This window comes from Poecilia reticulata, linkage group LG12 (genome assembly GCF_000633615.1).
Source record: "Poecilia reticulata strain Guanapo linkage group LG12, Guppy_female_1.0+MT, whole genome shotgun sequence".
In the NCBI taxonomy this organism is placed as follows: Eukaryota; Metazoa; Chordata; class Actinopteri; order Cyprinodontiformes; family Poeciliidae; genus Poecilia; species Poecilia reticulata.
Genome location: NC_024342.1, coordinates 12,916,287 through 12,931,367, shown reverse-complemented (window position 1 = coordinate 12,931,367; position 15,081 = coordinate 12,916,287). Strand labels below are relative to the sequence as shown.

General features: G+C 38.1%; 1 protein-coding gene across 1 annotated transcript in view; it reads right to left on the bottom strand.

Moving 5' to 3' along the window:
• Positions 1-260: 260 nt before the first annotated feature.
• LOC103473902 (matrix metalloproteinase-17-like) overlaps positions 261-15,081 on the bottom strand; it is a gene marked incomplete at its 5' end in the record, with an annotated part of 50,155 nt that continues 35,334 nt past the window's right edge. Inside the window, 4 exons of the mRNA XM_017307722.1 lie at positions 261-2,570; positions 11,271-11,528; positions 12,428-12,580; positions 13,812-13,894. Coding sequence (XP_017163211.1) covers positions 2,245-2,570; positions 11,271-11,528; positions 12,428-12,580; positions 13,812-13,894 — 820 coding nt within the window. The remainder of the gene's footprint in view (positions 2,571-11,270; positions 11,529-12,427; positions 12,581-13,811; positions 13,895-15,081) is intronic.

The following is a 15,081-nucleotide window of genomic DNA, read 5'->3' as shown; positions in this document are numbered from 1 at the left end:
ATAATTGTTAAACTGTAAGATTTTGGGGATGTAAAAAGAACATTTGACATACAAAAAGCACATTGTTGAGATATAAGTTGCTCGAGTCTACAATGAAACGCCAAAGGTTTACATATGAGCATCGTTAGTGCATGTAGAGGTTGGGTTGAGTCTACCCAATAACAACAGCTGATACAGCCAGAGGTGTGTGTGTGTGTGTGTGTGTGTGCTCAAATGGATCCAAATTGAAATCAAGATGAATAAGAATTCACAAACGTGAGTCGTTTATATTATTTTATTATTTTTCTACAAAAATATTATACATTAAAAACACAGCTTAAAATATACACAGTCCACTTGGTGATGCAATAGCTGCAAAAAACATCTCCAGTCAAATATATCAGTTTATAGGTAAATATATCTTTACAGCAAGAATAAATCCAGCACCCACAATGATGCAGCTGCAGGCAATAAAGTAAGCAGGAAGATGGAACCTTCAGTTGACAGCAGGGAGGTTGTGAGAAACGCTTGCAGATGAACAGGAGGTCCTCAGTTTGAAGCGCCGTCAACAGATTATGGTGAGAGGAAACCTGGTCCACCAGGAGGAGGAGCTTTCAAACATTCATCCTCCTCAGAAGCAGTTAGGAACTCAATGGTTCATATATGTTTGAATTAATTGTAGATTTCCACTTTGAAAGGTTTTTTTTTTTTTTTTTAGTGATTTAAATATCTTTAAGAAATTTTAAGTGCAAATAAAATATCGTTATTTTCCTTTGAAATTAGATGTGTTGGGCCTGGAGCACTTTGCAAGACAACAATCTGAATTTACAGTTTTGCGAAAATGTATTTGTTTACAGATTTCTTCTGTTTATGTTTTATTTTTGTCACACGTCAATGTTTCCGGTCACAGATGTTGGTTCAGTTTGACAAGGCATGAAGTAAGCTAAAAAATAAAAATAAAAAATCTTGTAAAGCAACACATCGCGCTCTTATCTAATGCAAGTTAAGAACAGATGATTAACAAGGTCATTGAAATATATCAGTCTGGGGCAGGTTATAAACCATTTTTGAGGTTTTGGGACACAGTGTGAGCCATTGTCCACAAACGGAGAAAAAGAAGAAAAAAAAAAAACATGGAACAGTTCGCTCCTGGTTGAATCCACAATTCAACCAGGAACTCACAAAAGAGCCCAGAACAACATGTAACACAATGCAGGCCTCATTTGCCTTTCAACAATCAAAAAGGAATGGACAAAAATGGCATCCAATGGGATAATTCATAAACCACTACTGACCAATAAGAACACAAAGGCTCATCTCAGTTTTCTTCATGATCCCCCCAAAAAATTTTGGGAAGAGCACAAGATGTATAATATTTTTTTTTTTACAAATGGAATAGAACTAATAGCATTTCCAGAAAAGAACATCATAACTGTGACTACTTCACTGCTTTGGGGACTGGATGTTTTTTTCAATTGATGGAACCACGAATTCTGCTCATGCTCAGAAAACCTCGAATGTAACTGAGTTAAAGAAAAGTGGGGAAAAAAATCCCTCCACACTGATATAAAAGACAGATTGCCAAATACGCTAAATGCTTAATGGAAGTTGTAGCTGCCTGAAGGTGGAACAACTAAAGGATATTAAACCGTAAAAAATTTGGTTTATCAAAGTTAATTCATGATGTAAGAAAATGAAATCATCTTTCGATAACTGCATTTTGTAGATACTTTGGCTATTTATTTCTGGTGTTCATATTTGTTTGACCAGAACCAGTGATGTGTGACAGATAATCAAACAGAGGAAAAATATGTAAGGGGAAATACTTAGGACTGTATAATGTTTAGGTGTTTTGGATTTTTCTAATTCCTCCCACCTATTAAATTGATTTTCTACCTCATATATTGAAAGTGGCTCACTTTTGCACATACGAAAGCTTTGAATGAATAAACTCTTAATGCTGTGAGAGTTCACTGAGATAAACCAGGTGCACATGGAAGCAAAACAAATCTTGAAAATGCTTGTTTTGCAAAACCTTTCTAGCTGAGACGTTGTTGTTGATCATTTCATTAAAAATGCCAAAGCATTAAAAGTCAAATGGTACCTGTACCTTTGCTGACAGCAAACCCTCACCCCTCCACCTTCGGAAAAAAAGCTATACTGAATAAATAGCTGCAAAATAAGAGCAAATTGCTACAAAAAGAGTCATGTCAACATTAATTATTGGTCAGTCCGCTTGAAAGAACTTTGACCCGTGCTTCAGCATCATAGCAGTTCAGAGCAGAAGCTCAGTAAGAGCGTCCACAGAAGCGGCAGTAGCCATAGTGATAACGGGGTGGGCCGGACGCCCAAAGGCGAGGCGGTGTCAGAGGTGCAGGAGCACACCTCGTATCCATTCTCTGCGTGGTCTGGGTGCCGGTGGACGTTGACCCTCGTCTCCGTGCTTTTGGCTTCTGTGTCCGGAGAGTCCGACTGCATCTCGGTGCAGAGCAGCCAGTCCTTGGCAATCAGGTGGGGGTATCCTGCCTCCGCCTCCATGTCGCTGCCCGGCACTCGCCAGTACTCCTTTCCCTTGAAGAAGTACGTTGAGCCTTAAGGGAGGGAAGATAGAGGGCTAGAATTACTCTGAAGTTTTTTAAAGTTTTAATTAGTTAAAAATGCAGTGTCTCTTACATATGCATAAATATTTCTGAAAGTGTGACGTCACATCACAGCAAACTTGATATAAACATGTAAATTAGCAGAATTTTCATCTTTAGGCATATTAAAAACTATTTTTTGACATGAGATTTATGAAAATGTTTGTTTTTTTGTGAATGGAATGATTTTTAAACATGCAAATTCAATCTCTTTTTTGTTTTAATTACAATTAGGTGTACAAGTTCTAATTCATTATGGATATTCTCCAGTCCACATGGGGAGAAAATAGCACATACAAGCTTAAACATATATATATATAAATTGCACCTCCAACTCTTTCCAAACGAACCAAGTTAACATTAATGAGCCACCGATTACATTTGTCTGCAATGAAATTGCAAAAACAATCCAGTAAATTGGGAAAATGATTTTCTGACATGGGCAGTGCAAAACCCAAATTCCAGTACAACCATTATTCAGTTGATATACAACAAATAATAGCCACACCAGCCAGGATAGTGTTACAAATAATGTGCTATCACAAGCTTGTATTTTGTATGTCATTATTAAATGTACTATAGCACAGTGCCCAACCCCCGGTACCGGGCCGCGCAAAAAATATTTAAATATTTCCGTTTTATGTATTATTTGAGTCTGGAGTATATTTTATTTAGAAAATCCTTTAACTGGATTATCTCGGTTACTTGCGAGCCAACTTTGAGCCCACAAGCAGCAAAATGAGTAAGAAACGGATCAGATGTCTTTGGAAAGTTTCTTTGCAAAGGGGAAAAAGCCCAGAGAAGWGACAAGAGAATGGATTTATCCTGGACCGGTAGGTGAGTCCCACATTACAAACCCACTCTGCGTAACATGCAGCGACTGGCTGCTAATGAGGCAATGAAACTGCTTCACCACATAGAGACCAAGCACCCTGTGGATATAAGCAACACTTCAGGTGTCATTGTCTCTCATCACTCCCAGATGGGACCGTCTCGTTGCAGAGAAACAAGCTCAGGGCTCCCGTTAGTCATTATCGTGAGTTAAAATTTTCACGAAAGTAAAATGTTCGTTTTTGTGGCACATCTGCATCATATTTTGAAGGGATATGGGATTCCCCTCTGTTCTTACGTCACCGCGCTTTCTGATTGGCTACCTGTCACATTCGACAGGTTGTATTTGCGTCCCCAGTCAGGGACACCCCACAGGCTGCGATAAAAGGGCCAAGACAACCCAAATTGGGTATATTCAGGCTTTAGCGGAACATCAACATGCAGAAGCCTTATCTGACGGTTCACACCCCGCCCCCCGCCCCGGGCCGCAGCAAAATTTCCAAGTCTTGACCGGTCCGCAGTAATAAAAAGGTTGGGGACCACTGCTATAGCACAGCTGTCATCCAACCGGAACAAACAATCAACACCAAATACCTGAGTAGAAGCACGTATAAACAATCCTAATTAAGGCAATGTCACTATCACAAACACACTAAGACATACAATATATGGGTATCTGTTTGCCTTTGTGGAATTTTATCTATGTTCCTCTGAAGAACAGCACTGCAGCTTTGCTTGGGTAAAATAAATTTGGGTAATTTTCTTGGCCAGCTGACCAACAAAGCCAAACCTTATGAGCATTTTTCCCCTCATAACTGTAATGTTTCACCTGACTGTTACTGATATGCTCAACTCTCCGTCTGTTCTTTCACCTTGGGGCACTGAAGTTAATTGGAGTCGCCAAAATACCAAATGTAGTCTGGCTCTGTTCACCGTGGATGAAAATGCCACTTTGTTGTGCGCCAGTATGTGATGTGCTGATGTCAAATTTTAGGTCAATATTCCACAGTCAAAAGTTGATTCTTTTTTTTTTTTGTAAGAATGTTTATCTGGAATTAGGTCCACAGCTCTCACACCGACCGATAAATTTAATGAACTCCATTTATATCTCCATCCAGAGATATAATGCTTTCTGAACTCATTCGTTCTCCCATGGGCCTGAGACAGAGTGTGTTAAGTGGAAGTCAACCGCCTTGGCCAAGGCCAACTGAGTCACATACATTTTCTCCATTAACTTATTGACTAAGCCAAACAAGCAGAGCAGGAAATAAACTGGTTACTATAGTATGCTTCATTAACAAGGGTGCACAAAATAAAGAATATGAGCGAAATGAAAAATGTCCTCTCACCAGTAATAGTTCACATTGGAAAAAATCCAAGGTCTGTAACACTTTAGTACTTGAGTGAATAGTTTCTCAGCAAGAGAGATGAGTAAGGGCAGATGCCTTTGATTTATAACTCCACGCTTTTGCCTTGAAATTAAATGGCAAACACACGTCACACAGTGAAAGCAAATCACATAAAATTTTACACAATAGATTTGCTTTATGGGGTCTGTGACATTTGCATTGGGTAATGGAAACAATGAAAGTGCCCAAAAGTCAGCATTTGGCCTCCGGTCCCTACTAACCCACTGAATTAAGATATATTGAACACAAGTTAATCACAAGCTGTCAAAACTGCCTTAGAGCTTATAGCTATAGAATTTACTAGACCTCCATACATCCTGTGAAGTTCTGCATTTTTGAGATGCACCAAGTCATCTGGTGACTGAAACCAACAGATATCTGACTAAAGACCTAAAATAGACCCTGTTTCCATTGGTGAACACACCACACCCAAATGCTAACAGGTTCCTTAGTGTGGAAGCTGTTACTGAGGGTAGAGGATTCAGTTCGTATTTTCAGGACCATTGAGGTGTTTTAATCAGCTATGTATGTCTAAACACTTGGCTATTCAAGTTGAGAGGTTATGACTTTCAGCAGATAATACCAGAATGTACTAAATTGTAGAAAATCAAGTACAAATAACTTTGATATTTCTTGAACAATAATTTCTCCTTGAATCCATATTTTATAGAAAATAATAATATGTTTTAAAGATGATATAATACGGCTGTTCATTCACCAAGATTATTACACAAGAAATTTAAATTAATAAATATGTCCTTGTTGTATTTTCTAATTTAAATTGAGATCAAATTATTTCACTAATTTCCTGAAACATTTGTCTGTAGAGTGGCTTTACAATGACATGGGCTGGAAAGGCAGTAAAGTTATTATGATTCAGCCGCAATCAGACGTCAGGGTTTCTGGGGTTGTTCTTCCATTCTTTGTCCACCAGAGGGGGTTGAGAGACGGTTCTCCTGGAGGGTGTGTCCATGCTGATGCTGCACGCACCTTCAGCATATTCCTCATCAGTGGAGGGGCATATCAGCAGGGAGCTGTCAGTACTTCGACGCCAGATTGTTGACTAGTAATGGTATGGTGAGTTCTCTCGTGTAGATCTGTTGAGAATCCTCAGTGATCGTTTTTGTCTTGTGCATCTCTTCAGATACCCCCTGTGCTGAAGGAGACGTTCTCCTGGAGATCTTGAGCTACCAGTCCACCGGTTTTTCAAGTCTCCCTCCACACCGTGGAAGGTTCTGATGGTGCCAGAGCTCCGTTTCCAAAGCTATCAGATCCGATTCCTCGGACCCTGGTTGGGTCTCAAGTTCCCTGAGACCCAACCAGGCAGTTCTTCGAACCTGAATCATTTTTTCATTGTTTGTATTTTTGTCAATAAATCTAAGAAACCTTTTACCTGAACCTTGGAGTATTTTCTGCATGTGGGTTTGAAAATTGAATGAAATCATGACAAGACAAATAAAATGCGTGTTTGTTCTTGTTGGGTCATCCTGGAGTGTGAGTAGTTTAATGTGCCTTACAACTTAACCAATGTTAAACAATCAGGCCCTATTATTTGACTAAATCTTTGCTTTGCTTTCAATTAGAGGTGTGCCGATCGGCCGATTTTGGTGAAAAAGTGTATGATCGGTGATCGGCGATCATTGGCTCTTGTTGCCGATACTGATCACCTGCATCTCATTTCGCAGCCTGCCTGTGCAGCTGGTCTCCTCTTTCTTTCACACTGCACAAACGCGCAGCAACAAATCCTAAGCGATGTGGAACTATAACGCACTGAGTGAATGGGGAAGTTTGAAGCACGTCAAAATGCATCAACACAACGAAGCGAATACGACATAAAAACATTGCCATACTTGACGGAGTTTGGCTACATCGAGGCTCACTGCAGTAAAAAAGACATATGGAGGATCAGATAGCAGGCAAAGCAGCGCACAGCTACAAACACTCACCCGGATTAGCATGACAGTCAGAAAGCTAAACAAATAACCCGCAAAATTATTTAAGTCTTCGAGCTGCGATGTGGTTCTGTTGTCACTGTTGAACCCCTGCTACGCGCTACAGGTCCAACAGCGCGTAGCAGGTTTAACAGACGGAGTGCCGCTTCTGCTCCACCTGGTAGTGACTCTCACACCGAACCTCTGTTTAAAGCTGCAGCATCTAACTTAAAAAAATTAATTTTACATACGTTTTAAAACTTTCGCTGTCCTAACATGAGAAAGATAATCTCTAAAAAAATAATCGATCTCCTCCCTGTTCTGCATAATTACTCCGCTCAGTCAGAAACAGCCACTTTAAACTAGCAGTAATCAGCTAGCCGCCATGCTATCAGGAAGTTTTTATTCAGTAACTCAGGATTGTTTAATGGATCCTGTATTTGTCTTTGAATGTTAAGTTTTATACTTGAATTTTTTTGGAAATGTTGAGAGGTTTTATTTTGGCTCTTTGCATTATTTAGCCTCTTCAGAGCCTYCATATGTTTTCAGTCTGTTAAAGATAGTATTACTAATAGCAGTACAATTTGAACAATGCCTGTTTTGTTTAGTTTTCTTCTTGGAAAAAGTTATTAAAAACAAGTTTTTGTCTAAATTAAGGTGAATTCATGGTTCCTTTTTCCACATAATGTAACCGGTAGTGTTTGTGATAATAATAATAATAATAATAATAATAATAATAATAATAATAATAATAATAATAATAATAATAATAATAATAATAATAATAATAATAATATGATCGGTATCGGCATCAGCAGGAAAATACCTGATCGGCACATCTCGACTTTCAATACTTCTGCTGCCTCCTCTGAATGGAAATTACTGAACTCACATAAACCCTACTGTTCATGCGTGATACTTTATGATGAATATGAGACCTTTCATGTCTCACAGGACCATCTGTGACATCCGTTTCTCTCTGCATTTTCCCTGAAAAGCAGCTTTCTCAGAAATGATGACTAAATGTTATGCATTTGCTTTCTACATATTACTTTACAAAGGTTTAGATTATGAAAAAAATGAATGCAAGCCCATGGAAGGTCACCCTCACTTAAAACCTAAGTACTTACAATTAAACACAATAATTTCTTCTTCAACTTAGACCTAGAGCTGTCAGATGTTGCTGAATAAATTTCGTTCACTTCTGACTGTTAGCAGCTACTTTTTTCAGAATAACCCATCATGCCCTCAATATAAGTTAGCTTTATTTTCATTACTGCTTTCTTTGCCAGCAGTATGCTTATTTAAGTTTGCTTCATCAACTTCAACGTCTGCCTATTCATTGTAGTGAATTTCTGTGACATATTTACTAAGAAATCTACAGTCACAAGTTTTGTCAGTGTCACATGTTTTTGGGCCTTTTCCTTTATGGATTAAATTTATGTTTCAACACTACTGAAGAAGGCTTAAAAGCATTTCATAAAATACAAAGGCTTTTATCTGTAAATTCAAATGTATTTTGATATTAGACTTACAGTGTTTACCTTTTCTACAAGTCTCCGTGACACATTGGAACTGAAGTAATTCCGTCTGACCCATGTTTTTTTATTTTTTTTATTGAGGTATTAAACTGATCACAAGTTGTTGGTTTTTGAGAACCGGCTCAAGTTAACAACTGGGTTAGAAGCGTCCTGGTTGCAGTTCCAAAAAAATTCTCTGCTCTTGGTCAGAATTGAGAGTAAGTAAACCCACAGTCATGTATAAAAAACCCAAAACATCCTAGCAAAAGGCTTCACTGTTGGCAAGGCAGGGGTAATGCTCGCTCCCAGCTTTTCTCCTCTAAACAGGATTGTTTTTGCAAATATTGCAAACTAATGATAACTTATTTCACTTTGCATAAACCCATCTTTATACTTTCTGGAATGTCTTTCCCCCAGACAATAACTATTTCTTGCCACAAGGTTATCGTCTGAAAGATTTTCCCTCACTTTGACTAAACGCTTCTACTTGCAGCCAGTGTTGCGTAAATTCTGCAAAGGTCAGCAAACCAGTTCTATAGTTCACCCCTAGGGAATACGTCCAACATTGAATCTTGATTGTAACCAAACCTGTCACTTTATAACACTTGATGGCCTGAGGAAGTTGTAGTTGTGCTAATTTTATTGAGAAATCCATTTCAGTCACATCATCCCGATCTTTTAGGGCATGTATCCAAGTTGCACGTCATAGTTACACTGTAAAGCTAATAAAGCTCTTTTAATAATTCAATATGCATCTGATCACACTGTAATAGTTTAACAATATGGTCAGTCAACATAAAAATCTAAACTAAAGAGTTTGTATAGACTGTGCCAATTTCTTCTCATCTTCAGAAGTCAATAGTAGCACTCCGTTTGCCTAAATTAACATAATTGCTAGTCCATATAATACTTTTGTATCCAACATATTGTCAGTTTTTCCGTATGATATCCTTTGGTAAAAACCCAAACTCTATTTACCAGCAGTTCCTATCTTTATTATGATATAGTTAATAACTTACTCCTTCCTCCTCCTTTTGATCCAGCTCTTTCCCGTTATTGAGTTTTGACTCCCGGTTGTCTATAAAATATTGGCTCTCACAACATAATCCAAATCATCCCCTTCCCATAATATTTTCCCACACGTTCAGGTTAATTGTGTCTGCGTTTCATCATCCTCTTTATGAGGTCATCATTTTCCCACAAATGTTTTTATATTTTCTCACTCTTGCAAAATTCACGCGAGTATAACTTCTGTATTTAATAAAATATCATAAATATTACATATGTTTTATTTAGTAGGAAACAGTAAGTGCAAAAGGTTGAAAATTATTGAAATAAAATAAGTCTTTCTAAACAGCAACAATAAGGTTCCCAGTGGGGGGGAAAAATCTTCAGATATTTTAAAGTTTTGTAAAATTAGAAAGAAGAGAAGAAAGGGTAGTGAAAAAAAATATAACATATACAATATAAATGAATGTTGTTTATTTGCTAGGACAAATGGTCTAGATTTTTTTTCATCCTTATTTGTCACACTGACGAACAAATGAGATGTCAATACACAGAGCCTGATTATGAATTCTCGTTAATTTCAAAAGTGTTTTTTTTAATTCATAAATATATGAAGATCAAACTACTGATCAGCTTTGCATACCAACATGCTGTTGTGTCACTGTCTCCTGTTTCTGCTGCGCTATCACTCTCTTTTCTCCTCGTGTGTCTGTCACCGGGTTTTCTCTCCTCTGCTCTCTGGCTGGTGAAACAAACTGAGAACAGGCTTTGATGTGGCTCCAGTTCCAAGGCTCCCTCTGATCTGTCTATGTGCATTTGTGCGTGCAGGTTTAACCTTCTATGCTCTGTGGTGATAATGGCCGGAGGTGAGACCGAGTGAGAGCCGTGCAATTGACTGGACTCCACTCCCTCTCTTTTTTACTCACACACACTGTTACACTCATACAAGAGCATTCAAACTTAAGTGTCCACAAGCTCAGTCAACAGAACATAACCCACTGAACACCTGACAGGGAAAGGACTTCCTTCCATGCAGCTGCAGTTAGACGGGTAGCAACATCCTGGTAGCAGATGTGTGACCTGGGAACTGCAAAACCCATTGGCTGATTTTTGAGGGGAGGGTGTTTCAGATCACACCACATTATGAGCACAACTCCGATCCTAAAATACCAACCTATAAACCTAGAAACAGAATAAAACCGCTCCCGATTCTTGATCAAAATGTTCTGAACCATTTTACAGCTCTTGCTTTCATGGGGCTAGATAACTGTAAGTATAATGCTCCGATGGAGGCCGTCACTGTGACCTTGGTGTGGTGGAGCTGCACAGTGTGCAAACTGGGCGAGCTCCAAGGTTTGAAAATGTTTGACTCTGTGAATGTGAAGCCTGGGTGTTGGTGAAAATAAACAAAAACTGATGGAAAAATAAACTCTTTTGACAACACACAGCAGAACTCAATAAACGGATACGTCTGCACACTGTGGCTATTCCAAAGAATCATGTAAACTGAAATTAAAGTAAATCAACTGCATGATTGCTGATAAACATCCACACATACTGAAAATTATTTTCATCATTTGTGATGAGATGTTTATTACTACGAAAGACATAAGTTCTTAAACAACACTATTAATTCTCTAGATTAGTATTTGTTTCAAGCAGATTTTTGAAGAACTGTTCAGGGTCAAAAAATTAAAGTATTTAAACTTGCTACCGGTAGCCAATGTAATTCAGCAGAAACTAAAACATTTATGGTCTGGAAGTCTGAAGACCTGCTGATGTGATGAATATGTGTGTTTGTGTGTTACTTTATTCTTTATCTACTTATACAAAATATGTATATATTGATACATTTTATTTTCAGAATCTGTAAAGCATTCTCCAATGCTCTGTTGTGCAAAAAAATTGATTGAATGATTGATTGATTAACTGATGAAGTGCTGTGTTACTCACCATCAGACCACCTCATGACATCATCAAGTTGAGATGGCAACCCTTTCCAGAGGACGCTCTCCTTGGGGTAGCCCTGGTCCATGCGCCGTAGGTGGTCGTCATAGCGCCAGTAGTATTTGTCCTTAAAGAAGTAGGTTTTGTCGTTGTGAAGCCAAACAAAAGCTGCATCCACGCCCTCCATGGGCAGACCAAAGTCACTGATTGGACGTGGGTAACCCTCTTCAACGATGTTGTCTTTGAACACCCAGTATTTTAGCCCTAGTCAGTAAAAACAGAGAAATGGGTTTAAGAAATGCATCATTTATTCGTAGTTCTCTCAACATGTATTGGTTTCACTACTAAAAATGTGTAAATGCATAAAACTAAATGCATCTTTTATTGAAGTGCGACAATCTCCCAGTGAAAATTCAGCCTTAATCTAAAGTACATTTATGCAGTGGGGAAAAAAATCCCACTTTAGAAAGTAACTATTTTTTTAAAACAACACCAGGACTCCTAATGAATTGCTTAAAATAAATGTGACAATGCCATTTTTTTAAATCCATCATTTTATTTCTTAAGTGTATCCAAGTGTCTAGAAAGTGCTTTTTTTATTTATTTAACAGTGTTTAAGTTCCTGTTTCAATGGTAAATAAAAATGATATGATGCAGAGATCAATTTCTCTTAGATACACTTCAAAGTGGGGAAACATATGAAAATATGTCACAGTCTCAGTTATTATTTATAATGATGAAATGATTCTAAACCACTGAAACTGTGACAAACGAAGCTGAAGGGGCACCCAAGTTTCTTTTGCCGTGAGTGAAGAATATAAGGGAGAAAAGAAAAATATTCTGCAGCAAAGGGAGGAATCTTGGGTTCACCATTTTATTTTTTTTTAGGGCTTTCGCTGACATTTTTACCACAGGCAGTAATAATAACTGCTTTAAAATATGAATAAATGTTACTCATAATAAAAAAGAAACACACTTCTTACTGTTAAAGATCTAATGCAATGCCACTACTCCTAATGATCTAGGACAGTGGTAATTACATAAAATAAAACAAAATAATAAAAAAATATATATATAAAAAAAGAAAGGAAAACAATTAAAATGCTCATAAATTTGCTACATAATTTGTTGTATCTACAAAATACAGTCACTTGTAAATGTACCTTTAAAGAATACTATTTTGTGGTCCCCTGGCCTTTCGTATACGGCGTCCACGCTGTCCAGATTGGTTGGGAGGCCCCTCCAGAAACGTTGGATCTGTGCAGGTCGCAGAGACACCAGGTGCTTCTCCCTCGTTAGTCGCCAGAAGTATTTTCCTGAGAAAGTGCAGAAAAACACTGTTCTGGATGTTGATTTATACGTCAGTCATAACTCTGCATACTTAGTAATGTAGCTGCAGCTTTACGTTTTTATTTATTTGCTTGGGGCCACTCATGTAAGAAGTTTATTAATGTCCAAATGAACGTACAGCACTTTGCAAAATATCTCTTAACGTTTTCGTCTTGTCATGTGACAACCACAAACTCATTTGTATCTTATTGAGTTCACTGCCTTATGAATATACCTAATATGGATTGATTTATAACTAAGCACATTCATGGGTTAAAATGGTCCAGTCAAAGTCCAGGCATAAATCTGTTTGACAATTTCACAGTCACTTCCCATCCATAGCTTGACATACTTTGCATAACATCATCAGCAAATTTCCATCCGTAAACGTAAAAATCTGATGTGGACGTACACCAAAATATTTGAAGTGGTGGTAATAAAAAGTATTAACTCGAAGGTCTTGAAAATGTTTTCTATGTGTATATTTAAAACCAATCAAGAAAACATAAAATCGCAGTACTTTTTACTGAAAATAGCAATGATGATAAGCTATGATTAAGCCACAATGTCAAATGTCTTCTCTTTCTTCTTCTTTATTTCAATCTCTCAATCTCTTATCACCCAGGCCAATTAAGAGATCTTAAAACTGGTCATATTATTGGCATAGAAAGTGAAGTATAAAGTATGATATCCAGTCAAATTGCAATTTTCCAAACATCGATATCGCTACGGCTTTAGTCTGAACCATAAATAAAACTGCCATCTTTTTTTTTCTGTGTCAGTTGAAACCACATTTAACGGACAAAATAAAAGCAGCAATGATGCATAAAGTTTTAATTGTTCCGTCAGCCTTATTAAAATACAGGAGATTAAAACTGGTCTTTCAGCAGAGCCACAGTTCAGTACGCTTCACTGACACTTGTGCTTCTGAAAGTTTAAGTCTGTTTCTTGTTTCTATTGTCAGTGGGAAGCTTGGGGTCATTCCTCCAGAGAGCAGACATGAAAGCCTGATGTAATTTTTGGATTGCAGTCTTTCAGCGGCCCGCCAGCCGCAGTCGGGCATCTACAGCTACCTCCCCTCCTTCTCATAGTCATTTTCATCCATTCACACTCTCCTTTACTTCTACTCCTTCTGTACTAATTTAGCTAAGCACTTTTTGTGATTCCCATTCTGTTGTGGTGCTTTGCGTCTTTATCTCTCCCTTTGTGCTGCTGTACCTTTGAAAAAGAAGGCCTCCCCCCGTATCTGGGCCACTGCATCAAAGTGAGTGGTGCATCTGTCTGGGGCGTCTCGTGCTAGCCTGGCAGACAGGGCAGAAGAGCAGAAATGAGAAACGTAGGAAGAGGAGAAACAAGAGTATTTTAGGAGAAATTATGAATTTTTTTCTTCTGTTACCAACTATTTTGGGAAATATTAGCACCACAATGCATTCAAGATGTGCTGCTGTTGTATGAACCTTCCAGACCTCTCAGGCCTTCTGGTTCCGGTCTGCTCTGCATCCACAGAGTCAGAACCAAACACGGAGAAGCAGCATTCAGCTTCTATGCACCACAAATCTGGAACAAACTTCCAGAGAACTGCAAAACAGCCGAAACATTGAGTTTCTTTAAATCTAGACTTTACATTGTTTGCTTTTTAAACATTATAAACGAGACATTGATCAATATTCTGAAGCGTAACGATGGCAATTGACAAAATGTAATGCTTCAATTATTGACTGTGGGCTTTAAGTGTTTTTACAACGTACAGCACTTCGAAATGCCTTGTTACTGATATGTCCAATACAAATAAACTTGATTGATTGATTGACATTTTAGGGATGTTTTCATTACAGGCCTCTACAAAAGCTGATGATACTGCACTAAACAAAAAATCAGTCAGAATCCCTAGGTGCCTTTTTCCCTGGGGTTCTTAAGTGATTTAAAGCGCCGACGTGGCCTGCCTGCCAATGATGAAGTTAATAGCACCACAGGGCCAGGAGTGGGAGCTGGCCAGGCCTTATATTACCAACAAGGGTCTCTATTCAGAGCTCTATTAAAACTACATCACTACCGAGTGGACGGATTGGTGCCCATGTCAGGCCTTATTCAGGCGTCTCACTCATTATCGTTTAATGAAATTAGATAATATTTAATGATTAAAGTAATGGTTTAAACTAGCAGGGATATGTGGAAGCATATTCAACTAACCACCTGTTTGGTGACATGTACGTGTGTGTGTGTGTGTGTGTGTGTGTGAGGTGGCAACCAAAACATCAGACTTTCCTATTAAGGAGATCATTAATAAATATTTGTTTCTAAATCTTTTAGGCGAGATTACAGTTGGAACGKAGTTTTAGAGTGTTAGAGTGGTCACCTGGAAAGAAGATATAAATTAAACAATTAGTCCAAAGACACTTCAAACAAACAAACAAACAAACAAACAAACAAACAAACAAACAAACAAACAAACAAACAAACAAACAAACAAACAAACAAACAAACAAAC